The sequence below is a fragment of the Capra hircus genome, chromosome 1 (assembly GCF_001704415.2).
Source record: "Capra hircus breed San Clemente chromosome 1, ASM170441v1, whole genome shotgun sequence".
Lineage (NCBI taxonomy): Eukaryota > Metazoa > Chordata > Mammalia > Artiodactyla > Bovidae > Capra > Capra hircus.
This window is the reverse complement of record NC_030808.1, coordinates 99,490,158-99,517,721: the sequence shown is the minus strand read 5'-3', so window position 1 is coordinate 99,517,721 and position 27,564 is coordinate 99,490,158. Positions and strand designations below refer to the sequence as shown.

The 27,564-nt window shown below is 37.5% G+C and overlaps 1 protein-coding gene across 2 annotated transcripts in view; it reads right to left on the bottom strand.

Annotated features, from left to right (window-relative positions):
• The window catches only part of SERPINI2 (serpin family I member 2), a 35,863-nt gene continuing 14,355 nt past the window's right edge, over positions 6,057–27,564 (bottom strand). For both annotated transcript variants that reach the window (XM_005675359.3, XM_013964454.2), the window contains exons 6-9: positions 17,272–17,369; positions 12,717–12,803; positions 10,442–10,531; positions 6,057–6,287 (exon numbers count right to left, since the gene is read on the bottom strand). In XM_005675359.3, coding sequence (XP_005675416.1) covers positions 6,211–6,287; positions 10,442–10,531; positions 12,717–12,803; positions 17,272–17,369 — 352 coding nt within the window. In that variant the 3' untranslated portion in view covers positions 6,057–6,210. The remainder of the gene's footprint in view (positions 6,288–10,441; positions 10,532–12,716; positions 12,804–17,271; positions 17,370–27,564) is intronic.

The window sequence follows — 27,564 nt, the reverse complement described above, 5'->3', positions numbered from 1 at the left end:
TTGCCATTGACCTCTTTCTTCCTTAAATCATGTGTTCTCGTGGTTCCTTTCTGATCATACTGATTATCAGGTCATTCTGAGTATAGCAGAAAAAAAGTAAAAATAAAAGATCATAGAAGAGAAGCAAGTATATCCTATTTCAGTGGTTCTCAAAGTATGGTTTCCAGACCAGCAGCATCAGCACCATCTGAAAACTTGTTAGAAATGTAAATACTTAGGACTCAATCCAGACCTCCCAAATCAGAAACCCTGGAGGCAGGAACCAACAATCTGGTTTGACAAGGGTTCCAGATGATTCTGATGCAATCGAAGTGTGAGAAGTACTAGCTTAGTAATTAAAAGTGAGGTCTGGAGTCAGAGAAGCCAGGAATTTTGTGTGTCCAACTTTTCGATACCGTGGACTGTAGCCTGCCAGGCTCCTCTGTCTATTGGAATTTTCCAGGCAAGAAAACTGGAGTGGGTTGCCATTTCCTTCTCCAGGAGATCTTCCCCACCCAGAGACAGAACCCAAGTTTCTTGCATCTCCTGTGTCTCCTGCATTGGCAGGTAGATGTATCAGAAGTCAAATACCAGTTCTGTTATTTATACTCCACATGTGCCCTAGAGCAAAGTGTCTTAATATTTTGATTTCAATTTTATCATTTTACAAAGGGTGAAAGAGAAATATGAGGATTATATAAGATATTGTATATACATTACTTAGTGATAGTAAGATCTCTGTGAGTATAAGCTCTCAATTATAAAACAAACTTAATCGCCAGAAATGTTTTTTCCTATATATTTTCATGGACACAAAGAATATGAATAATGTGATATAAACCATGACAAGCTGAAGAATTCAAATATAATATGTATATTATTATCCAAAATAATGTGTATTTATCTCCAAAAATGATTGTTGAGATCTAATACTTGCAATTTTTTTTTGTCATTTTCTCTGAAGCATTGAGCACATGCTTTTAAGTTATCATTTGCAAGCAAGCAAAGGATGCCTACTTTTTATATTAGTCAAAAACATTTCAGGACAAATCTTTAAAGATACCCTCAACCCCCAAGCCCCTATCTCCACCACCCACACACACACACACACACACACAAACACACACACACACACACACAGAGTAACTAGGAGGTAAAGGTTGCTTTTTTACTAAGAGAGTTGTGTGGCAGCCAGAAAAGCACCCCATTAGTGAGCTTTCTGTATTTTATATTCTTTTCTCTCTTTTGGTAAAGATACACTTTTATCACAGGGATGAGGAATTTGCTAGAGAAAATGTGCTGGATAATTCCTGAGTTTCTTTCATGAATCAGGCAAAATGAAATAGCGTTCCAGAATATCGTCTTACCAAGTCTCAAGCGCCAGGATGAGAAAATATACACTACAAGTTAACACATGGAACGTATGTATTGAAAACATTATATTATTTTTGTGAGTTCTATCTACCTATTTAACATGGCTTAGCATTGTATGGTGTATTTCTTGCCCCTAGTACAGTGCGGGAATCTCTGGTCAAGGATGATATAACAGAGAATAGAATGGTTGTGATCTATGCAATCATTCAGGGACTCAGGCTGATAGAGATAAGCCATCTTCCAGTTGTCTTCTAAGGTTTTCATTTTCATCCTAAGAGTTGATATGCAGAAAACAGGGTGGACAAAAGAGAAAGATAAGTAGGCAAACTTGCTTCCTAATCATTGTGGCCAGAGGGAACAGGTGACATTTCTGCTCATATTCCACTTGGGGTGTGTGTGCGTGTGCATGCACGCTTAGTTCTCAGTCATGTCTGACTCTTTGCAACTCCATGGATTGTAGCCCATCAGGCTACTCTTTCCACGGGATTTTTCGGGTAAGAGTCCTGGAATTTTTCCATTTCCTTCTCCAGGGGAATCTTCCTGACCCAGTACTCCACCAAGTTCAAGAGAGATGTGAAATGTCATCTCTGGCTAGATACTAGGTCTGTACACACACGGTCTGCTTTCCAGATTATCACAAGCAACAGTTTACCAAAGAGTTCCACAGCTTAACAAACTCTGCTGCTTTCAGCCTGCTATGTCTGAGTTGTTGTTGTTTTTGCATCCAATTTCAAGTTACACCACATGCTTTCTCTACTTTGTAGAATCAGCACTTTAAAAGTACCAAATCAACCCTCACCATTGTCACTAACAACCTAACTCCAGTGAAAATGGAACTAACTCTTGCTTACATGAGTCCCAAGCTGGTATTTCTGGTTGGCTTTGGACCCAGCAGCAAGATCTATAACATACGATGACAAAGGTACCCAGGCCAGCAGACCTCTGTCTTCTGTTAAATAGGACTTCTAGGGTGGCCTTGAGCATTTGCATCTAGCTGGAACAAGAGAAGAGAGCAGTCAGAAACAGACTCACAAGTGACACTCACCTCCACTCAAACTCCACTAAGGAGAACTAACTACAAGGCTCCACTTCGAAAAATGCAATGATAGGTGAAATGAGGTGCTCAGCTAGGCTCCCACTGTCCAGCAACATCTCAAAACCACGCTCAAAAGCCTTCAATAGAGAGGAGTCTCTGCCACAGTAGTAAGATTGTTTTATGTGCATTCTGTTTTTAAAATTTAAATCTCAAACCTATGAAGAAAAAATTTTATCATTTTTATAACCTATCTGAAAAAGAACGAATATCCATATATGAATAACAGAATCACTTTACTGTACACCTAAACCTAATAAAGTTGTAAATCAACTATACTCCAATAGAATTATAAAAAGAAATAAGTATAAATAGTTAAAGATAGTATCATGAACCAAATCTCTAGTGCATCCTGGATTTCTGCTTCATTTATGTAAAAACACTGCTTATAGAAACAATATTGACTCAAAAGACATAATTCCAAACATGTCTTTGTAGAGAAATCCTGAAATTTACAAACATAGGACTTTGGAATAAGGAACTTAAATAGGATTCGTCCAACCCTTCACTGTACAAATGAGGACACTGAAGTTCCAGAAAATTGAGATGACAGGCTAAAAATATAATGTTAGTGAAAAATATATCATCTTTCATTTTCTTTATATTATAACATTAAGGTGGTCACTTGAGGCATCAAAAAAGAGATGGAAACTAGATTTTTGATCTCTTAAATTTTGGGTTCAGATTAAGAGATGATCACACAAGGAGCCAGAAAAAAAGTAGCTCTGTCAGTAAAGAACCTGCCTGCAACCCAAGAGACCCAGATTAGAATCCTGGGTCAGGAAGATCCGCTGGAGAAGGAAATGGCAGTATTCTTGCCTGAAGCATCCCATGGATAGAGGAGTCTGGCAGGCTACAGACCATGGAGTTGCAAGAGTCGGACACAACTTAGTGATTAAACCACAGGGAGAAATAGTGCTCTTACGAGCAGACTTTCAGTAGACCCCCTTTCCCACTCTAAGCATGGAGTCGGCCTCAGGACTCACATCTCAACTTACCCCATATAGGGTGTATCTGATGCCATCCTGAGAGAAAATATCTTCTTTACAGAGGTCCAAAACACTGGCTTCTAATAAAACTTGCCCTAAAGTTTTCTCTGTATCTTTCAAGGTTTCCAGGTTTTTATTAACCAATTCAAGAGACTTCTCTAAACCTCACCCCTGAAATAGAAATTGTTTATTGTCTCAGACCTTTGATCTCCCAGGTCCCATTTCCTAATGTAATAGACTCTGTGTTCTAAAATATCCCATGTATTATAACTGTGTGAAGTCAATGAAACCTAATTCCTAATAACTTTGAAATTATGTCATATATATATGATATATTAAGCTTATATATATAATGTATTAGGCTTTTATAAGAGTTATTAATTTGAAAATATTTTTATCCCACATATATTTTATACTGTTGTGAATCTTAATGGTTTCATATAGCTTGGCAGAGAAAATTATTTCATACTTACTTTATTTCATAAATAAATAAATACACATATATTATAAATACATTCCAGACACTTCTAACCTTTGTAATATGTAACTATAATAACCACTGAGTTAACTGCAATGAGGGTGAAGACTAAGGTTTTAATCTTAGAAGTGCTCTGGCAACTATGTGCCTAGAATGGGGAAAGGAGATATTTTAAGCTTGAATCCACACCAGAAGGCTACTCTCTTTTATAAGGAGATTAAACCATCTCCTTTTGTAAGGCAAGTAATGCCTACCAGATGTAGAGAATGAAATTGGCAGAGAAAACAGCAACATTGCAAAGTTGGACTCCACAGTGGGAAAACTGAGGCAGACATTTAACAGATCTTACTTAAGAGAGGCGTATATATTAGGAACATATTATGAAAACGTACACTTAAAGTGAAACCTGGATAATCACTTTATTACATTACTTGATGTTATAAATTCCTTGCTATTTCATTATCGACTTTATTTTTTCCACTGGTTTACTATGTTTCTACCACTGGTAAATTGTCAGTTTGGTCAGGTCAGAGACCTTGTCAGTTTTGTTTACTAGTTTACCCCTGTGGTTCAGTGGTAAAGACGCCTCCTGCAATGCAGGAGACAAGTTTGATCCCTGGGTCGGGAAGATCCTCTGGAGAGAGAAATGGCAACCTGCTCCAGTGTTCTTGCCTGGGAAATCCCATGGACAGAAGAGCCTGGCGGGCTACAGTCCATGGGGTCACAAAGAGTTGGAGACAACTGTGCCTAGAACATAGAAGCTCAGTAAGTATTTGTGGAAGGGATGAATGAATGTCCAGAGCAGATTAACATGCAACACATGGAAGAGAATGTATAAATTTACCTAACCCAAGAAAAACACCTGAAAATAAAACTACTGTCCTCTTAATATGTGCTCTTCTTCCTAAATTAAGCAAACATATTTTAAAATCAGTTCCATGATGAAGAACAAACGTGATATATCACTAACATATATATTAGCATTCACTGTGTTATATCTAAGTAAGATGCAGTTTACAGTCTAGGAAAGCTAGCATTACTTTTGATTATGTTATGGTTTGAAGCCATCACAATTCGTTGTAAAGCTCTCTTCATATGGTCTTGAGTATTGCTCTAGGTTTTGCTACAGACGGACATCTAGACATTGGAGACCAGACAGCATGAAGTTTCAGGGGAAAATCTACACTACTTTAAAGGACTCAGTGATTATGGTCACAGTCTCCTGATACAGACAGTCCTGAGCTCAAACTTTGAAATACGGTAAAGACTCCATACTTATTTGTTATGCGTCCTTGACTGCTTATATTGTGCTTGAGCTTCAGTTTCTTCATCAGGAATATGGGTAATAGTAGCTCATGGATCTTTCCTGCATTTATCATAATGTCCAAAAAGTGCTGACTTCAGTCCTTGACACAAAATCAGGGCTCAACAAAGGGAAGCCATTATCATTAAACTCTGCAGAGAATTGCCAGCACAAACAAAAGGACACTTTACATCACTAACGTGAAAATAGAAAAACTGTGAAATGTTATACGAAGTCATTTGAAAGTAGTATTGTTGGGGGTATTTACATCTGACATCAGAGGAAGTGTGTTGCATTTCATGTTTGTAGATTACAATCTTGGCTCTAATCTTCCATTAGCTCAGTGTTTTAAAATCATGGACAGTCAGGCTCCTAAATTACACTAATTTAGCTGCCAATTTCATGTATAGGAAAGCTTTATTAAAAAGTTCTTGTTGCTTCTACTTTCCTTCACAGGTTTAAGGCATCAATCAAGAACAAATTGATATGTATTGAAACAAGGCAACTATTAAACATAACACATGGAATGCCAAGTTAAAATAAACTAAATACTCAAAGTTCATTTACTATCATAGGTACCGGATCTTGGTATCTCAAGTGGCACCCCAGAGAGGTACCAGAACATGCACTCTCTCTTGACTCAATTCCCCATGGTCTGGATGAAGGTGCTATACTTGGGAGTCAGATAGTTTGGTTTTGTAGGAATATAGAGACTTTGATATCTAAGACAGGACTTTTATATCTAAGATATCATAGATAGACTATTCTAATATATTAATATTTTATGTAAGTTCACTGCTTTTTATTCACATATACTTTATAAAAATACAGAAAGCACAAAAACACTTAATGCAGAATTTCATTTATTCATCGATACAGATTAATACAGCCACTGTTTAAGACAGAAAAAGATATATAGAAAAATAGTTGATGATATTTTGCCGGTCAACTATTTTCCAGGAATAACCTTCTATTCTGAGGCTGCACTTTCCATTCACAGTGAATCTAAATCTCTCCCCTTCATCTTTTGGGTGTCAGGATTTGTCACCCTTCCCATAAGCAAAATTGAATCTAGGAAAAGAAAAAAAAGATCTTTAGGAATTTCTGGAGAAAAAAATGATAATAATCAATTTTTCTTAATGTTTTAACAAGCCATTTAGTCTTTTTACTTATACAGTAAACTGATAATGCCTAATAACAAACAAACACTTCTAATAACAAAAATAGCACTTCTCTAAAATAGATGACTGTATCGTTATCAATCACTTTTTGATCATTTGCGAAGCATATTAACATCCACAACAGCTTGTCATGGAAAATGCACTAGTTCTGTTTTTCATAAAGGAAAGCAAAATTAAAGTGACAGAGAGGTGTTCTTCTAAATATAGAGACTCAGTCAGGCAAACGTAGAGTGATAAAATGGCGATGAGCATAGGAAACGCTTTAAATTTAGGCATTAGCAGTCATCTCTTTATGCATGTAATATAAACCCTTGGGGTTAAAAGTGCAGCTTCTCAGTTCCCCTCCTTCAGCTCTGAATCAGAGCTTATTGCTAAAGGCAATATTTTCACATCTCTCATACTTTACATCCTCACCAAAGTGATATAGTATACAGCATAAATGTAAACACCTGTTTCCAGCCATTCTGTGTTTTTCAAGTGAAAAGGAACTATGAACTAGAGGACAAAACAGAAATAAATGACATGTCAAAAACCATTCACCTTTCTTGCCAACTAGGGTAAGGTAAATAAAATGGCTTGAATGGCTCAATGTCGTGTTGCTTTGGGTTATCTCCTTTAAACTCATATGTAATAAGGATTCATTTCAAAAGTTACAAAATAAAATTTTGCATAATTTTAAAGTGAATGAACATTACACTTACAAGTATTGAAATAACAATGGCAGAAATGAAGTAAAAAGGAACAGCCCTTCTTCATGAACTCTTTATTGTTCAGTCCAAAGACACAGTCTTAAAAAAGCCAGTTAACACAGAAATAGACATAATCTCTAGCAGGTTTTTTTTCTTCTTTTTATGGTTATAATTAATAATACTTTGTCACAAAAATCTCAAAATAATTCCAACAATACAAGAAAACAAATACTCCTTTTTTTCAGACAGATATGCAAACATAAATAACTTCCCCAGGCTGTATACTGCATTTTGTCACAAGAGGAATCAACAATAACTCTTATATATTTGTAATTCTATGGCATTAAAATGCTTACCAGAAATGCTTGTTTGAAGAATTTTTAAAGTAACCTCATAAATTGAAGACAATAGTTTAAAATTTTAAACTATCAGAAGTATACGACATTACATAAAAGCCATTTGTCCAAGTCTTTTCAATCTGCTTTTCTGACCAAGGAGAACCACATTTTGAATTAAGTCTACAAGCAATCACCAGTCTACTCACTACTAAACTGGACAGATTAGTTAAATCTTCCTTGACATAGTTTCAATGGGTATAGAGGCAGGCTGAAGCAGATTCATTGTTGTTTCCACTTTTCATGCCCACTTCTTAAAGAGGTATCCCTCATATTTAATAACATAGCTATAAAACACCTCTGTCAGAAGCAGTTTTTTAGTTCATAATCTAAAAAATACAATAGCATAACCAAAGCTAACAGCCTAGAAAAAAAGATTTTTTTAATGAATACCCTGCAGTCTGCTTCTCCCCTCAACCCAGGACCTGAAAAAATTCTAAACACAACATTTTTTTGTTGTTATGTATGGAGCACTGTCAGTTTCAAATCCATGATTCACTACTTTCTGGAAAATGGCACATTTCATGTAGCATTTTTCACAACCTTCTTCAGAAAGTCTGTAGTGCTGCCCTATACCCTCATCCTTAAAGAAGAAGAATTGTTCTTCATTTCTCTGGAAGTTTGGCTCAGTAAAAGGTTTGGATGAGCATACTGAAATGTATATATAATAGGAAGTTAAATACTGATAGGAAAATATAAGTAATGTATGGATTTTACATAAGAAGGTTGTTTTACCAAAGGAAATTTTAAAATCTAGGTAAAAATTGGTCTTACTAAAACTAAAAGCATTCATTCTCATACTTCAGGAACTGTCAAATGAATATATTTTATATAAATCATTATGCCATTTGGTAGTTCACTGGTAAATCACCAGCTTCGTTAATCCCAAAGATTTCTTCAGTTCATTTGTGAAAGGAAAAATAAATAAATCACTGAACGAGTATTGTCTTAAGATAATCGGCCATTCTACATTATATATGGCAACAATTTACAGCCTCCTATAAATGAGTGGCCATTCATTTGAAACAATACTTTAGGGGAGTAACCCTAGTTTAGAAAGTCTCATTACAATAAAGATCATAAAACAGTGGAAATTGTCATTAAGGGCCTGACACTTAAGCATTATCACAAATAAGTAAATAAGTGAATTCATTTGAATTTTCACTACAATTTAACTGATAGCTATTACATATCCTTTGCCCCTCAGTCATCAACTTGGAAAATAAAGAGTCAGATATTATTCTAAATGCCATATTTCCTTGAGCATTGATGCCCAGTGCAGCTTCAGTTCTTTCTGTTCTGCATACTCAATAATTACATACTAATAGTAAGAAATTAGAGATATCCTAAGGTTAAGGATGTGTAAATCAAATGACATAGACTATGTCGTAACACTGATTCATCCCCTATAGAATTGAAGCCTCAGCAAATCAGAAACTGTCCCATTGTTTCCAAGATGTAATTTTCAGAATGGTCATTCAGCATTAGTTTTACACAACCTAAAAAAAGAGACTGATATATCCCTTAGGGGGTAAATAATATCAGTATTGCTAGTTAAACTAACAGATTCAGTTTCTGAAATTAACTATGTCTCTTCTCCATGTAAATCAATTCATTTAGAGAAACTTTTCCACTTTTCTTCCTTCCTGTATGTATATTTATTGATGTATTCACAATGAACATCATGTGCCAGGCACTGTCACAGGCTTAATATATTCTTTTATTTACCTCTATGAGATAAAGGCTTCCCTGGTGGCTCAGAGAGTAAAGAACCACCTGCAGTGCAGGAGACCTGGGTTTGATCCCTGGGTTGGGAAGATCCCCTGAAGAAGGGCATGGCAACCCACTCCAGTATTCTTGCCTGGACAGTCCCCATGGACAGAGGAGCCTGGCTGGCTACAGTCCACGGGATTGAAAAGAGTCGAACACAACTAAGCACAGCACAGCATGACATAAGTACGAATATTATGTTCAAATAGAGGGTGGGAAAATATAGCTTAGAAAGTATAGTGACTTGTCTTAGAATTATTAGTTCGTTAAACTGGTCCTTGGACCCAAGTCCAAACGTTCAATCTCTAGAGATACTGATATTAAGTGCAGGGCACTTTGCCAAATTCTGAGCTGGATACAAAAATGAGTAAGATATTATCTCTTTTCCAGTGGTATACAGTCATCAGGTTATGACTCCTGAGGAGTCCTAAATATATACTTAAAGAAAGCTTCCTCAGTATACACATTTCTGGCCTCTTTCATTTCATAAGATGCAAAAACATCTATCCAGACCATCTGCATTTATGCATCCACCATGTCTGTAATGCCAGTCCAAATGACTACTACCCTCACCTTTTGTACCTAACTGCATAATCTTCTAGAATTGCCCAAATTAGGGAATTGGAATAATGTTTGATCCCTCCCTGCCACTCAGAGCCTATAGCTAGTCACTTATTCTTGGAATCTACCTAGGAAACCTTTCACAACTGTGCAAATTCCGAGTTCTACTCCCATTGAAAGAAAGTTGACTTCTGAGACAAACAGGTCTTATTTTCACTCTGCCACTTTTCAGCTGTATGAACTTAGGCAAACTACACAACTCTCTTTGAGTTTCTACGGCTTTATTCATCAAATATCTGACTTATTGGAATGGTGTTACCTGTACAGATTGGTATTTAACATCACCAGCACCTATACAAACTATCTTGGCAACTATTACTAGTACTGATCTATAATAGGTCACTGACATCTCTTAAAACATAATGCCTAGTACAAAACAAGCACTCAACAAATAGTCACTAAAAAACTTTGGAAAAAACTAAAATAAATTCAATAAATGGAAAGAACAAATGATTTCAGACTGTCATTCAGCTGGAACAGACTGTGATTAACAGCAAGATTCTAACAGATTCAATAGACTAGGTCTATTGAACTTATACAGTTCCCCCAGGGAATTCTCAAAAAGGTACCTGTTGGGTTATTCTTCATAATAAACAGAAATGGATGATTTGCTATAAATTGATTCCGTGACAGACTCATAATCACTGGTGTGTTTATGCCTATGAAATAGAGACAAGAGTTATTTACATGTTCACATTTAAAGATCAGTAAAGAAAATATATCCATAATATTCACAATATTTTTTGTAGACAGGAAAGGCCATTTTTGTTTGAGGAGTTGACATGTGGAAAAATAACCATTTTCTAAATACAGAGAAATTTGGAATAAATCTAAAAATTGAAGAGCAGAGGAAAGATATTGGATTATTCATGGAATAATTCTAACTTCACACTTTATGCTCAATGAAGAAGAAAGCCAGATACTAGATTCAATTTAGTGAAAGCAGCTGAAAATGTCATCTTTTAAGCAGTAACTTTCTGCTCACTTTTTATTTACATTAGATAATTTACTTTATAATGTTTGAACTCCTAATTCCTATCCAGGTATCTTGTAAATCCACTGAGAAGATGCCTGAAAGTCAAAATACTTGCACTAATAAAGGTGATACATCAGGGTCACTGCTGATCCCTTAATGATTGTTACCTCCTCTTAGAGAACTCTATACTAAAAACAAGAGGCCTTGGGCTACGGCAGATCTCTGAACCTGAAGTCAGGAAATATGGTTTCAGTCCAAACCCTACTGTTTCTTACTAATATAACCTTGGGCAAACCGCTCCACACATGGGTCTGTTTTATCACCTACATAATGAGAGGATCAGACAATGATCTATAAGGACTCTTCCAGTTCTATGTAAAAGCAAGTGGAAAATTTGTCTACATGAACTAGCAACTTCATCCCAATACCACCTTTGATCTCTAAGGATTATAATAGCCCATACAGGAGCACTTCAGGAGATGACAAAACAGTAGGGAGCCCAGTGTGCCCCACCCAGAAGTCAAAATCCATTGGCATTGCTGCTAGCTGCTAAGTCACTTCAGTCGTGTCCGACTCTGCACAACCCCATATATGGAAGCCCACCAGGCTTCCCCGTGCCTGGGATTCTCCAGGCAAGAACACTGGAGCGGGTTGCCATTTCCTTCCCCAATACATAAAAGTGAAAAGTGAAAGTGAAGTCACTCAGTAGTGTCTGACTCTTAGTGACACCATGGACTGCAGCCTACCAGGCTCCTCCACCCATGGGATTTTCCAGGCAAGAGTACTGGAGTAGGGTGCCATTGCCTTCTCTGATTGGCATTACATAGCATTATAAATTAATCAAGAAATTAATAATGTGGATATAAATTTAACAATATGACTATTTAAAAGGATATATCTTTTATATACTGGCTAAAATCCAAAGAGTCTGAAAAATTAAAATACGTTTACGAGGAATTCATTAAAGTTGCCTTCCCATTTCTAACTGAATTTAAGGCTTTTTCTCCAATTATTTGTTGAGTATTACTTTTATGCAGCATAGATACTATTCAAAATGCCACTTGTTCAAGGAGATATCAAAGAGCGGCTCCTAAACTGTAATGTTCACACAAGTCACCAAGAGACCTTGGAAAATGCAGATGCTGGATCAGTCAGTCTGGAGTTGGGCCCGAGCTTCTGCATTTCTAATAAGTTCCAGAATGATGCTGATGCTGCTGGTCTATGCATTATACTCATAGTACCAAGGATAAGCTGCAAGTCGCTGGAGAGCAGTAGTTCTCAACCTTTAATGCACATTGTCATCACTTAGGAAAATGTAAGAAAATACTGAAGGCTAAATCTCATCATCAGAGATACTGATTCAATATTTTAGGGTATTCAATATTCAGTACTCTAGGCTGGGCACAGAATTTGTAAAAGCTTTTCAGCCAACTCTCACACGCAGCTAAGTTTGAGAGCCACTGCCATAGACACAACAACAAGAATCAAATTAGAAAAAGAGGAACTAAGAGTACAGAGGAAGAATGAAATGAGTGAATTCACTTAAGAGTGAATATTCCTGAGCAATCATGACTTCAGGTTTGAGCCTGACTGCTATTGGGCAGGTAATCCAGTTCACAAATAAATAGATATCAGTAGATATCAGTCCCTTCTCTCTCTCTCTCTCTCTCTCTCTCTTTTTTTTTTTTTTTGCCTTAAACTCCAGCCACACAGATGCATAAATAGCTTAAATAACCACTTTGCCCTTCCTATAGTGTACTGAACAGCAGGAGGGGAAAAGGAGGTCAGAGAGCCACAAAGTGCCAGCATCCTCATGCTCATTTTCCCCATTCCTTCCTTCTGGCTTCCTGTGACATCATTTGTCCTACCAGTTGATGTTGCAACTTCACTGCCTTCTTCATTTATCTCAAAGAAAACTTGTTGCATTACTCGGGAAACATACACCTCTGAAGAATCTGTTAGAAAACATGAAAGTGCATTTAAGGGTTAAAACTCAGAACCATTACTTATTGGATCCCATTACATTTTCAAATGAACAAAGAAAAAGGGAAAAAAAAAATCTTTCCAAGTTGGTTAATTTTCTAGAGATAAAGGTGGTTTAGGTTTAGTTCTTGCAGAGATGATATAGAGAAAACATGAAGAGACCAAGTTTAGCTCAGATATGAAAGGTATAGATAGAAGGGGATCAACCACAAGTCAGGTACCCCACTAAGTGAAATATTTCAGTGGACCAAGGGTTTTGCTCCCTTTCGTCATGGTCTACAGATAAGATGAAAAAGGCTTTACAGATATGAATTAATCCCACCCTATGTTTTCAACCTCAAAGCGAACTTGCCTTTTAAATTCTGTATTGGGTTTTGATCTGAGTTTAGAACAAAATTTACTTTCCTTCAAGACTGGTGAGGTGATAAAAGTCTATAGGGCTTTTGTGTCATCTGTTCCAAAACCACTTCAGAGCTAGGCTTTAAAACCTGTCAAATTTCTCAGTGTAAGACAGTGTCCTAACAACATTTTGTTCTGCTGTGGAAACAAGCTGAGAGAGAAGGCCCCACTCATCCCCTCGGTGAAACTGATGTATGTGTGAAGCCTTTCTGATATAGCGACCTGTGGAGCATCTCCTTGAGAAGGGGGAAGTGAAACCGGAAGTTCAGAGGCCATCTGCCGTCCCTGCTGCGGCAAGACCAGATAGACCTGACAACGATCCTCACAGAAGCAACAGAAAGGTGGTGGTGGGTTCAGTGAGGGCGAGAGGGTGGAAGAAAGCAAGGCGAGCCTTAACACTTGAAGAGAGAGGAAATAAAAGTGTTTTGTCCCTCTTGAGAGAGAAAGCTGATGTGATGCAGGTGGACTCCATCAAGACAACCGAATTTAGAAGAGTTTATGAAGAAATAGGGGCTACTCTGGTGGTTCAGGTGGTAAAGAATCTTCTGTAATTCAGGAGGCTGGGGTTCAATACCTGGGTTAGGAAGATCCCCTGGAGGAGGGCATGGCAACCCACTCCAGTATTATTGGCTGGAGAATCTCATGGACAGAGGAGCCTGGCAGACTACAGTCCATGGGGTCGCAAAGAGTTGGACATGATTGTGTGACTAATGTTTTCATGAAGAAATAATTTAGTCAAGGGGAACCATCTCCGACAGCTTACAGAAAAGTAAATCCCCTCAGGCAAGATAGAGAGAAGTCATCAAAGGGTGATTTGCATAAAAAATGGCTTCCTAAAAATAACTCCAGACTGTGTGTGTGATGACTTTGTCTGGGCCCTTGATTACCTCTGATCCCATCTCCTACCCTCCTTTCCTCACCCAATAGCTCCAGCTACAAGGTCAAGCATTAAGGCTTTAGTCTCATCTGTCCCTCTGCTTAAAATCCCTTTTCCCAGAATTTACCCTGATTGGGTCCCCTGTTACTTAGGTGTCAATAAAAATGACACTTCCTCAAAGCAATCTTCTCTTTCCACCGTGTCTAATTCTGCTCTTATCTGATCTAATCTCTTTATCCCATGACTCTATTTTAGTTAATTCATACCATCTATCACCTCATCATTTAATTAATTAATAACTTGTTAATCGTCCATCTGCCCTAACAGATGTAAACATCATTAGGAGAGGGAATTTGTGGATTTTATTCAGCTCTTGAAAATTGCCTGGCAGATAGCTAGCTGACTTATAATAAATACTTGCCAAATAAATAAATCAATGTTTAAGAATATGTCCAGTGATAGAAACAATTCAGATGGAGAAAGGGGGGCATCCATATCATGAGCGTGGTTAAACTAAAATGCAGGAGTGTGGTCTTTTTAGGTCATGCAAATAAGCACATTTTTTCCCCACAACTGCCTAGAATAAGGATTTCCATACAGAGCACAGAGTAGATGACTGAGCGGCCCATACAAAGAATGAAGACCAAATAGCAGATTGGGAATGAGTGGAGAATTTCATGCATGCAGTTTACCACTGGCCCCAAACCAAATGAGCCTTTGGCTAGTATAGTGAGCAATTTGACCTTCTGTATTCCATCTTCTACAGAGGGGGCACTGTCTTAGAAAAAGAACAGGACCTGGAAGATGCTAGATTAGAACACAGGATCTGAACTTCATCAACTCACTGATTTCTATACCTTTGTAATCATTTCTTCCCTTAATTCTCTATGAAGATTTTAAGCATGTCTTCATCAAGTTAAGAGGATAAGAAACTTCCAGTAGCTTTGCTAGAAGATGTGCAAGTAAATATTAATGTGCCATTTGCTCAATTTTCTTTTTGCATTTAACATTTACTGAGTATCTACTATATAGTGAATGTCACTCAGTCATGTCCAACTCTTTGCAACCCTATGGACTATACAGTCCATGGAATTCTCCAGGCCAGAATACTGGAGTGGGTAGCCTTTCCCTTCTCCAAGGGATTTTCCCTACCCAGGTATCAAACCCAGGTATCCCACATTGCAGGTGGGTTCTTTACCATCTGAGCCACAAGGGAAGCCCATCTTCTATATAACAGATGTTGAACAAGGTGATTTATATATGTCCTTTTATTTCTGCCACTGGGATATATTGTTTATTTAATAGATTAGAAAATTGAGGTTCAGAAAGGCTAAATATTTTACTAAGGGTGACAGAAGTCAAATATTCATCTAAAAGTTGCAAAAATAACTCCTTCAAAAACATTTCATTCAAATTTGTGGACGATCTGAGTATAAGATAGTGTCTCTTTTGTGTAAATATCCCATAGCAGTAGCACTGGACTGATCCACAGTAGCCTTTGTGTTGTTTTAGTCACTCAGTCATCTCCAACTCTTTGAGACCCCACAGACTGTAGCCAGCCAGGCTACTCTGTCCTTGGGATTTCCCAGGTAAGAATACTGGAGTGGGTTGCCATTTCCTTAGCCAGGGAATGTTCCCCACCCAGGGATCAAACCTGCGTGTCTTGCTTGGCAGGTGAATTCTTTATCACTGAACCACCACAACAGCCTTTAGCAAATGCTTATTGCACAAAAAGTACTAATAGCAGGGAATTAATTCACTGTTCTCCTAAAGACTAGAAATAGTGCCAGCTTTGGCTGTGGTTGTTCTATATCAAGCAATAAGACAGAACCAAAGTCGTTAAATCAACTCAAAGAGGTAACTCAGAGCAAAAAATGTTGGACACTTATTCTTTTCTGTTCAGGGTTATTCTCTTATACAAATTCTCTTATAAAGCATTTTGGGTTATTTTATTGATGTAAAAGGAGATTTTATAGAAGTCACAAATTGCTGGGAATTTGCAGAGCAAGTGGCTGTTTGAAATGCCCAAGATATAGCAAGTGAGCTTCCGAAGGCCAGGAAGAAATTTAAGAGGAAGAGGTGTTTAAAAAATGGCTCAGTTTATTTCAAGTTGGTAAGGTGGCTGCATTCCAGGTCACACTTAGACAGAATCCTGTTGCGGTATTTAATTTTGACTGCCTCATTCCTGATGCTGATGAAATTGTCAAAGAAGTCAGATCTATCTGTCAGTGTGAGAACAGGCAGCTAAATCATGTGTGAAGGTGATAATGAACATCTATGTCACCTGTGTACCCCACCCACCTCCTCCACCAGGAAAACTCATTCATTCTGTTCACTTACCCACATAATTGATAAGTGAATAAGTTAATGAATACCTCTCCAAAGCCCACATTTTATATAGGAATACACAATAATTCTAGGTTAGGATATCCAACCCCATCAAACAGACAAGCTTGTATCATTAGGACTTTATTTTTCTTTATAAAACAGAAGACTGAATTTAAAAGAATTTAAAATAGCGGGATAATTAGTCCCTCTTCATCCATTTTTTTTTTCTCTTTAGTTATTTTTGAACTAGTAGGTACTGCCAGGATGAGAAATAAAGAGTCTCTTGGGCTTTGTTGTGAAAGAGAGCATCTTAACCATGCACAATTTCCCAAGTGCCAGTTAGTATAAAAGCTCCATCTCTGATGTGTTGTCAGTCTCAAGCTAAATCTACAAGCCGCAGCCTTACAATTTCTAGACTGTGTTCGTCATCCAACAGCTTGCAGATGCCTATTTCACGGCCTCTAATATTACCAAATTAACATTTGCAAACAGGGAGTTTTATTAGCTCTGCTTAGATGAGAGCCTCAAATTTGTAATTCCCAATATTCAGATAAGGAAATACAAACAGAGCTGGAATAAAAGCCCCATATAATACTTTTCCTACAACGTTTCATTGTAAGTGTGGTTAGAAAGCTTATCTAACATTCTAACATGCTGTCTGACTCTCATTAGGTAAAACTACTTAAATGCAAAATAGCGCGCTTGTTTACAGACAGCTTGACACGACGATGACATTTCTGGGGCCAAATGCTCTTTCAGTTTTAAGATCAGTCAGTTAACACAGTTTCTAAGAGGACATATTTACTTGATAATATAAGAATAATTTTTCATATTACCTGTTATTCCAGAAAGGTCACAGCCACCACTAAATATCTCAGTTATATTCAGTGAATACAAAGCTTCTTTGAAGTCTAATTTTTGTTCTATTTTAAATCTGCTTAAAAAAATGAAGAGGAAAATTTGTGAAACATTGTACACATTAGCTATCAAAAGGGTTTCTTTTTAATAAAATGGATGAGTTGGAAGATATTTTATTGTAAAATATTTTGTTTTCATTATCCTCATTTTTCACACCATTTCCCCACTACTCCACTGAGCAATTTTGGATTGCTAATAACTTGCTTCCCAGATAAATGGTTACTTGGGAAAGGAGAAGAAAATACTCTATTTTTTGAGGTAACAATTACCCAACAAAACAGGGTAAGAGTTCTAAGTTTTTGATTATTCGGCTTCTTCCCTAGAACTGTAAAACTTCCCTCCAGCAACTGTACACACTCAGGTTTTTTGGTTTTTTTTTCACATCATCCAAGATGGTTCCTGGCAGGCATCCAAGATCCAAGATGAGGCAGAAACAGAAGCCAACAGTTCATTAAAAAGATCGCTGGCTACTGAGGTACAGAAAGGGGGCATTAGCAGCCTATGAGCCTTTCATATCCACTGTCACAGCTGATGTGACTTCCTTCAATTTATAGACATATCTAGCTTTCCAATAAGCCCTGTAGAAGAGGTAAAAGACTGAAGGGGGAGGGGGACTAAGTTTCTTTCCAGTAAAATAGAGTGAAAAATTATAGGAGGGGAAAAAAAGAAAGAGCTTGCCAATACTTCTAATGCAAGGCCCTAAGTTAAGACTCTAGGTCCTACGCAAGTCTCCAGGCATCACTTGCCTGAAGAGGGAACTTCACCAAAGAATCTCAAAGATCCTCTCAGGCACTGACCTTCTATGATTCCATGTTAACTGCAATCTATGACTCACCTTCCATTTTAATAAAATGGAAGGAAAAAAAAAAGCTAGATTATTGACTTTATAGATGCTAAAAGCATCTATCTACATTTTATAACAAGATTGGAAATTTGGTTCATGAAAGAAAAGAGTATAAAGTCCTTCAACAGGAAGCAAAGTCTATTTCCGACTTCAGGGAAATCCCAGGACGTGGTTCCTGCCCCAGGAGCTCTGTCTGTTCCCTTGCTGGACCTTTGCCCGGTTGGTACCTTCTGGTGTGGATGCAGACATGATTGCTTAAGCACAGGAACCTTGCTTAGCTAACAGGCTCACATCTGGGGCTAGAAATTAGCTTGCACAATCAGTCTAATTAGATTATTTTTTTAATTGCCAAATACTGAACAAGCTTCTTATAATAATTATAAATTTTAAAACAATGAACATGCTGTAGCAAAAATTTACTGGGCCTAAATTATTTCTTGGCAAATTATTATGTACTTTTGGAAGATGTTATTTCATTCAGAACCCTAGCTAACTGGAATTGCATAATTCCAGAGCATAATTGTGCATACTTGTGGCACAACTCACAATGTGCACATTAAAACCTACTGATAATGAAAATAACTTGTTTTATGCCAATCATTTTCAACTTCTTTTTAACTTCCTGCTAAGAAAGATAATATGTAGCATGATGGTTTTGAGACTTTGGGGTTGTGCTTTTATTCTGTTTTAATTAGCACACTCTTTTTTTTTTTTACAGAATGGAGTATGGGCTTCTAAAAGGTGGAGGATAAATGTTCTAGTCCATCTGTAACTTGACTATCTTTAGTATAATAGTCCAGTGATTTGGGAATAATGACAAGAATACTGCAAGACTTATTACAACCTCTAATAAGGCCTAATTATACCAGAGAGTCATTTAAGTAACAGTCTTACTCATAATATAGTGCAATGAAACCTACAGAGATAGAAACCTATTCAACCATTTAATAAAATATAATCTACAGCCAATTTCTAATTAGCCATAATTATTGGAGCCATGAACAGTCAGGTGTGAATTAGTACTTCCATGTGTTAGGTTCTTAATATAGATTATAGTTTTTAATCTTCACAAAAAAACCCTGGGAAGTGAGCATTATCATTCCCATTAACATATAAGAAAGTGTAGGTTTTGAGGAGGTTGATTTCCAAGGACAAGATAGACAGGGCTAGCGTTCAAACTCAGGTCCATTCCAATTAAAGCTAATGTGCTAACCTCCACTGCCTTCTAGTCAAAATATAATTCAAAATCATAATCTCGATCAATTCATATATATGCTATGCTGTGCTGTCGCTTCAGTTGTGTCTGACTCTGTGCAATAACCCAACAGGCTCCTCTGTCCAGGGGGTTCTCCAGGCAAGAATATTGGAGCAGATTGCCATGCCCTTCTCCAGGGGATCTTCCCGACCCAGGAATCAAACCACATCGCTTATGTCTCCTGCACTAGCAGTCAGGTCCTATACCACAAGCACCACCTGGGAAGCCCCAATACATATATGTATAGTGTTAATTATGTACCTCCTCCAAATTTTGTGAATCTTAATATTTATTCTAAATGTGGTTCATTTTCTTTCTTTTCCCTGACCCTCCTCTAAAATTGTCAAAAGAATACAGCTAAAGCTTAAAGAATGAACAGCAAAAAGACTCAATAGACAATTACCAAGTAAGCAATCATGAAATGAAAGTTTTAGCATATGTAAATATTATAACACCTTCTTAAAAGGCAGCAATTTACTGCCATAGATGCAACCATTGTGCTTAAAGTGGTCGCATACAAGTTCAAGCTGCAGAAAACAAAGGATAACAATTTAGAATTTCTGTTTGAAGAAGGATTCACTCCTGGTCTGCAGGCCCTACTATGGATTTCTATTGTCTCTCCTCCTTTATACACAGGACTCTTATATGACAAAATGTCTTTGGCTGTTTTCCTTCAAGGTCCCTATCCTTAATTGTTTGGAATCCCAGTTTTGATACAGTGGCCTTGAGCCATCACTGAAAGGTTCAGGCTTAGAAACAACCAAACCAAGTCTTAGGGCTGCCCACAAGGATAAAAAATAACACAATCCTTGACAGTGGTCAACTTGGACTATTATGTGAGGGCATAGTAGTTTCTGATCACTTTCGTGTGTGTGTGTGTGTGTGTGTGTGTGTGTGTGTGTGTGTGTGTGTAAAATATTCTATCGGCCTTGAGAGCTGAATTAAAAATGCTTTCTGTCACATAGGAAACCTATCTGGACAATGTTCAATGTAAACTTGGATTCTGCTTTGTATCAGTGTATGATAGATTAAAGTAAATGAACCTTTGTAATCACCACTGCAGCTGGTCATAACTTATCTACTCTCACACCCAACCTCATTTTCCCTGAGGTCATGTTCTCTCACCCACACACTGTTCACACTCGTGCACTCAGAGAGCTGAAGCTGGCCAACCTGGGATGGATTACTGGCCCAGCAAGAACATGATGTCCTATGGAATGTGTGATCTCTTTCTGAGTCTCTGTGGCACCGCTGCCTCACGTCACTTACCCAGCTGCTCATCATGTCACTGGACATTTGCTCTGTTCTGTGCCCTCCTTCATGTTTGCCCACTTTACGCAAGCGTTTCCTGACTCCTGCAATTTTGACTCTGCCATTTGCTAGCTGTATGACCTCTGGCAAGGCATTTACCTGTCTACATCTCAACTGTAACCTAAATGTTAAAAATAGATTTCTATCAAATTTATGGTGGTAATTAAGTGAGACATGGCAAACAGGGAAAGCAATCCACTATAATGGATTGTCAAGAAAGTTTAAAGCTGAATGAGAATAATAATAATAAACAATACCAACAATATAAGATATACTGAGTACTAAAAATGCAGCAAACGCGTTCTCATAATACTCCTCACAACAACCCTAAGAGGCAGGTATTGTCAGTCTCTCATTTAACAGTAAGAGAAAAATCTTAGGCAAGACAGTTTTTCAGTAAGGAGATGACAAAGCTCGTGGTCTACAATATTATGTTCTATTTTCCATAATCTTGTTTCAACAGTTGATAAAAGATACTGTGAGATGTCACATCAGTCAATATTTTTAAAGAGGGATGCTTCTTTGAAGAACTGCGGCTCTTGCTTAGTCATCACTATGAAAGTGAACGTAAAGTGATAGTGTTAGTTCCTCAGTCATGTCTGACTCTTTCTAACCTCATGGACTGTCATTATAGACAGATTCTTTATAGTCTGAGCCACCAGGGAATCCCAGTTATCACTATACTTTTGAATACAAGTATAGTATTTAGCAAGTTCAAAGACTCAGACTGCCAAAAACTTAATGACAACTAAGAAGACTCTCCCTAATACTCATAAACTTGCTAATAATTTCAACAGCCTCAGGGACTCTGAATTCTATTCTACAATCCTAGAAGTCCGTGGTGCCCAGATTAAGGACGGCTACGAAAGAAGAAAATAAGTCAATATCTTCTCATTTTCCTATAAAGTCAAACTTAAAACCTCAGAATAATCTATTTCTTCTTAGCCCGTATGTATGTACTTAGTCATACACTTCAATAAATGTCTTTCTGCTTCACCTGCCATTTACATTCCCAGTGAAGCTGCTCCCTTAAGCACTCACTTTGGAGTGCCTGAATTGTTGCAGTAGTTTCTTAACATCTTTTGGGCTTCAGTCTTTCCCTCTCTAACACATCCCAAACATCATGGCTATTCAAATTAAAGCAACAAGTTGAGCAGCTACTATTTTTCAGATGCATGCACTGTGATGGTATCAAAGAAAGGAAATAGGCATAGCTTCGGACTCAACAAGTTTACAACAAGCCTAGTTCAAATCCTTCCTTTCACTGAAGCCTTTGTTTATACAGTTCCAGTCTCTGGTGCTTCCTCTCCCTTCTCTCCTCTCTGTTTCCATGAACCTCGAAGTTCTTACTTATACCATTCTTTCAGTATTTAATTATTAGTAAACTTGTGCAAATCTTGCACCGGCTCACCTAAGTGGCAACTATCTTCTCAATAGGAATCCCGTCTATCATTTTGCATGTCTCAGTTCATTGTTCATAGTGGGGTCCCAGTCAATCTCTGCTTTTGAACAGGAAATACATTTTCTAATAAGTAGCAAACTAATAGTATCATGAGGATATGAACCAAGGGAAATGAGAGCTAACCTGTCTCCCAAAACTTAACTGAATGTCAATTTACTTTTTGACTGACAGTTTCCTTATCTGTGGAATACAATTTATAGCCAAGTCAGACTGTAGAATTATAGCATTTTGTATCAAAATGTAAATATTAAATGCTTTACAAAGTTAAAATGGATGTAGATGAAAGTTTCTTGCTTATTTACCTTATTTACATGTATTAAATGATCAACTTTGCACATATACACAATCATAAAAACACAATCTCAAACCTTTTCTTATGTAGTGAAGAATCTGATACATAATAAGGGTGTGTTAGACTCATCAGCCTAGGAAATCTAACTATTAAGACGCTTATACAATTTCATATTAAACTTAGAAAAACATAATGTGATTATTAGTATACAACTGCAGAATAATGTCTAAAATTAGGTATCCCATATGTTACAAATAGTAAACATAGAAACCATCCTAGTGTTTTTAGACTATGCTTTGTCCTATTGGCCTCAAATCTAAATGAGTTATGCATCAAAGAGAGGAAGAACTGTTTCTATACTGTCTCTAACAATAATTATAATCATCCACACACTCTTGCCTACTGTTGCTTATATACAAGCATTCTTATGATTAATTTTCTTTTCATGACATTTACTGAATTTTGCCATCAAAGATGCATTTGTTTATTTATTTTTACAGTGACAAAATTTTGCACAGTAGGTGTTAAGTGTTGAAGTGCAGATATAATTAGGTTGAGGATGTGAAAATTTTAATAGACAAAAATAGCAATTAAAGAAAGTTGGGACATCAGAAGGGGGAGCCTACATGCTTTGTGAAGATAATAGCAGAGCCCAACCAGAAGAAGAAAGACTCCTCTTCCTTACTGGGAAGGACTCAGCCAATGAAACCTCATGGATTCCTTGTTTACTACAGCCCTCCCAACTTTCTTCTCCTATATATAATCATTCTCCTTCCCTTGCCTTTGGAGGACTTGCATGTGGCTTGCCATAGTTACAGATTCCAAAGTGAAATTCTGTTGACTGCAAATAAACCTATCTTTGCAGGAGAAACATCTGGCAATCTGTTTCAGATCAAAGGATCACACAGGAGTAGAGCCAGTTCTTTATCCAATATAACTTACAAGAAAGGAGGATACCACTTAGAGAAAGATGGCCACATGAGGGAAAGATTGGCATGATGGCTCTGCAAGAAGAGGAATACCAAGGATGATAAACCACAGCCAGAAGCTAGGCAGAGGCAAGGAAAAATTCCACACAATCTCCAAGAAAGCATGGTCCTACTGACCCCTTGATTTTGGACTTCCAGCTTCCAGAACTTTGAGAAAATAAACTTATGTTAAGTCACCTAGTTTATGGTACTTTGTTACAACAGCTCTGGAAAACTAATACAGCTGACTAATCTATTTTGTCAAAATCTTTAGCTATCAGTTTGAAACCATAATTTATTCATTCAAATATAAAAGGATCACAGCATTGAATAATAAAATATAAAATTGTAAGTTCACCCAAAAGTTTTTATTGAGCCTGTACAACTTCTCCTCTTCTGCACTGACCACATATTTTGAATGGGTAATTTTCTTTTTATTGAGAGAAAGCATTTTGAGGGAAATGTATTTCAGAACTTTCAACCCATGATCTGAGCACTTAGGAACCTTAATTCAATACATGCATCCTGATAGAATAAAATTATTCATGAACTTAACACATAAGCAAATCATGCCTTTAAGAAATCAGAAGACTCATCCTTTTAGAGAAAATGGAATACATTTTAAATGTAATGTTGTATTAATGTGACTGAATAATTGATAACAGAATTTTCAGTCTTGTGAATTTTAAAAATCTCATTTTTATTTCTCTAGAGGGAAGTTTCTCAAGAAATAACTGATATCCTATCATTCGTTATGCTGCGTGGATGGGAAGGAGGATGGCCTCTCTGAGATCCTCACAAGGAATGAATCCGAGAGTGACTAAGAAATTAAATTCTGATTTCTGAGATATTTAAAATTAGATAAATGGAAATAACATAGAACCTCTTTGACTATATTTATGTAATTTAACTCAATAATATTTATCCAGCATATACTATTAATGTGTGTGCATGTGCTAAGTCACTTCAGTTGTGTCCGACTCTTTGTGACCCTGTGGACTGTAGCCAGCCAGGCTCCTCTGTCCATGGAATTCTCCAGGTAAGAATACTGGAGTGAGTTGCCATCCTTCTGACAGGGGATCTTCCCATTTCTTATGTCTCCTGCATTGGAAGGTGGGTTCTTTACCTCTAGCACTACCTGGGAAGACCATACTATTAATACACACCATGAAATGTGTTAGGGACTTCGGAAGCCAAAATGTTGCAAGACACTGTCCTATGGACTGGACCATAAGTCCACTGACCTTCTGGACTGCCACTGTCACATAACTCACATTTTAATAAGACAGACAGGAATGTGATGAAGAAATGAAAATGCAATGTAATGCAAGCTATAGTGTAAATCTGCATAAAGTATTATGGAAATAAAAATAAGGAATGGTTGATTGTAACTGAATATGTTGGGAAACCTACATGTAATTTATTTAAGGGAACCCTGAAGGATGAATGAGAAAATACTGGTTAGACACCATGGAGAAGGGCCTGACCAAGGAAATAGGAGGGATGAAAGTTAAAAAGTCAGAGGAATCTTTCTCATTTGGTACTGGCTGAGCAGATATCTTCCAAACAAAGATAATAAGTCACTTATTTAGCATTTTCTACTTGTTAGGCTTTGTGCTGTGAATAGACATATGTAATGAGATAATGTAATGGAAGCTACCACCACATTATTAAAAAAATCTTTGGTGTCTGGAATTTGTAACAAGGGTTGAACTCTACTGCCATAGATTCTAATCGTAACTAGGAATCTAGCCTAACAGGGGATGGAAGAAAATCTGGCTTATCTTCTTTTTATGCTGGGAAAAGTTGGAGGATTCTGAATGCTGATAGAGATGGGAAAGATATCCCTTTAGGATTAGTGAGCCCTGACATCATGATAATGGTAAGCTAAGGACAGTAACAGACAGAAGACTCCAAGTACAAGAAATGGCCTACACCAGGAATATTCACCCCTGGAAACAGGTTTTAAATTACTTTTCACCTCATAAGCCCTTTTTATTATTGTATTTTAGTGGTATTAGTCATGTCTGACTCTTTGCAACCCCATGGACTATAGCCTACCAGGCTCTTCTGTCCATGGAATTCTCCAGGCAAGAGTACTGGAGTGGGTAGCCATTCCCTTCTCCAGGGGATCTTCCCCACCCAGGGATTCCCCACCCAGGTCTCCTGCACTGCAGGCAGATTCTTTACTGTCTGAGCCACCAGAGAAGCCCCATATTAGATTTCAGCAGCTGCCGTCTATGGGGTCACACAGAGTCAGACATGACTGAAGCGACTTAGCAGCACCAGCAGCAGCAGGCTTTACTTAATTAAAGTTGATCTTACTTGTATAGACTTGCCAAAGGCTACCTTAACACATTACCACAAACTATGTGGCTTAAATAACAGAAACACATTGTCTTGCAGTTCTGTAGTTTGGAAGTTCAGAATCAAGGCAACTGCAGGATTGGTTTCCTCGGAGAGCTGTGAGGAAAACATCTATTCCAGCCTCTCGCCTTGACTTGTAGATGGCCATCTTCACCCTGTGTCTCCTCACAACACCTTCCCTGTTTGTGTATCTTTGACTCTAAATTTCTCCTTTTTATAAAGGAGTCAAATGGGATTAGAGTCCACCCTAATGACTTCACTTTAACTTGATTACTTCTACAAAGATTCTATCTCCAAATAAGAAAACATTCTGATGTAGTGGAAGTTAGCATTTCAACATACAAATTTGAGAAGCACATAATTCAACTCATAGCAGTTGTCTTGGAGAAATTAAAAGCAAAGTCTGTGGCCACACTATGGGAGAAGTTGTATGAGAAACGTGGCTACAGTTTGGAGAGTCTAAAAACAGGTCTTGAAGTTTGAAAAGGGCTGTCCAGACCGCAGTAGTCTAGATGGATTTGTGAACTATGAACCACTTCTGTGGGGATTCCTAATGTGGTAGAGAAAGGAATTCTGGTGAAAGCCTATATTTTCTATTGTCAACTGATCTTGGAACTTACCAGATTCCTACCTAGACATTTGATATCTAGACTGATATAGCTGAAGCCATCTTGGTTATAGACACCATTATCTCCATTTTGTGCTAATAAAACCACAACTCAGAACATCAGTGACTCTCCTAAGACCCCACTGCTAGTACATAGTATAGATACTCCTCAAACTCAGGGCTTTCTATGTATGTCCTTTTCTATTAACCTTCCTAAAGGGAAGAGAGAGAGAGATGTAAATTTGAAAATAAACAATTTCAAAAATTATTATTTCTATGATTAATAAGCAAATTATCTGTCACATACACCAATATATACCTAATGTCTGGCACATAGTAGGAGCTTAAAAAAAATACTCTGAAAGACCAACTAACATCCAGGTAGAGTCCCTTGGACTGCATGGAGATCCAGCCAGTCCATTCCAAAGGAGATCAGTCCTGGGTGTTCTTTGGAAAGAATGATGCTAAAGCTGAAACTCCAGTACTTTGGCCACCTCATGCGAAGAGTTGGGAGGGATTGGGGGCAGGAGGAGAAGGGGACAACAGAGGATGAGATGGCTGGATGGCATCACCAACTCGATGGACATGAGTTTGAGTGAACTCCGGGAGTTGGTTATGGACAGGGAGGCCTGGCGTGCTGCGACTCATGGGGTCACAAAGAGTTGGACACGACTGAGCAACTGAACTGAGAGATTTATAGACAGTAGAGAATTAGAAGAGAGATTGGAACTTAAGAGTTGGATATTAGAGACATGAAATATAAGGAACAAAAATAAAAAGAGAAAGAATAGGAATAGGAAATTTCTGAAAATGAAATCTGGTAAACATCATCTGGGGACAGAAAGAAAAAAAATGTGTAAGTCAGGGAGCAGGAAAATTTCACAGAAAGAGAGAAAAATAAATAAAAGTAATGCCAGAGGGGTTAAAGAAAGAAAGGTTTTTAATAAAAAAGGATGGTTAAAAATATGTGGATCAAGAGCCCAGAGTTAGGGTGAAGAAAGCATAGGATACTTCTTTCTCCTGAGTATCAAAGAAGATAGAGAAGAGAAGTTTAGCAAAGATTTATACAATTTTTGAGATGAAGTGTAGAGAGGTGAGTTTACAT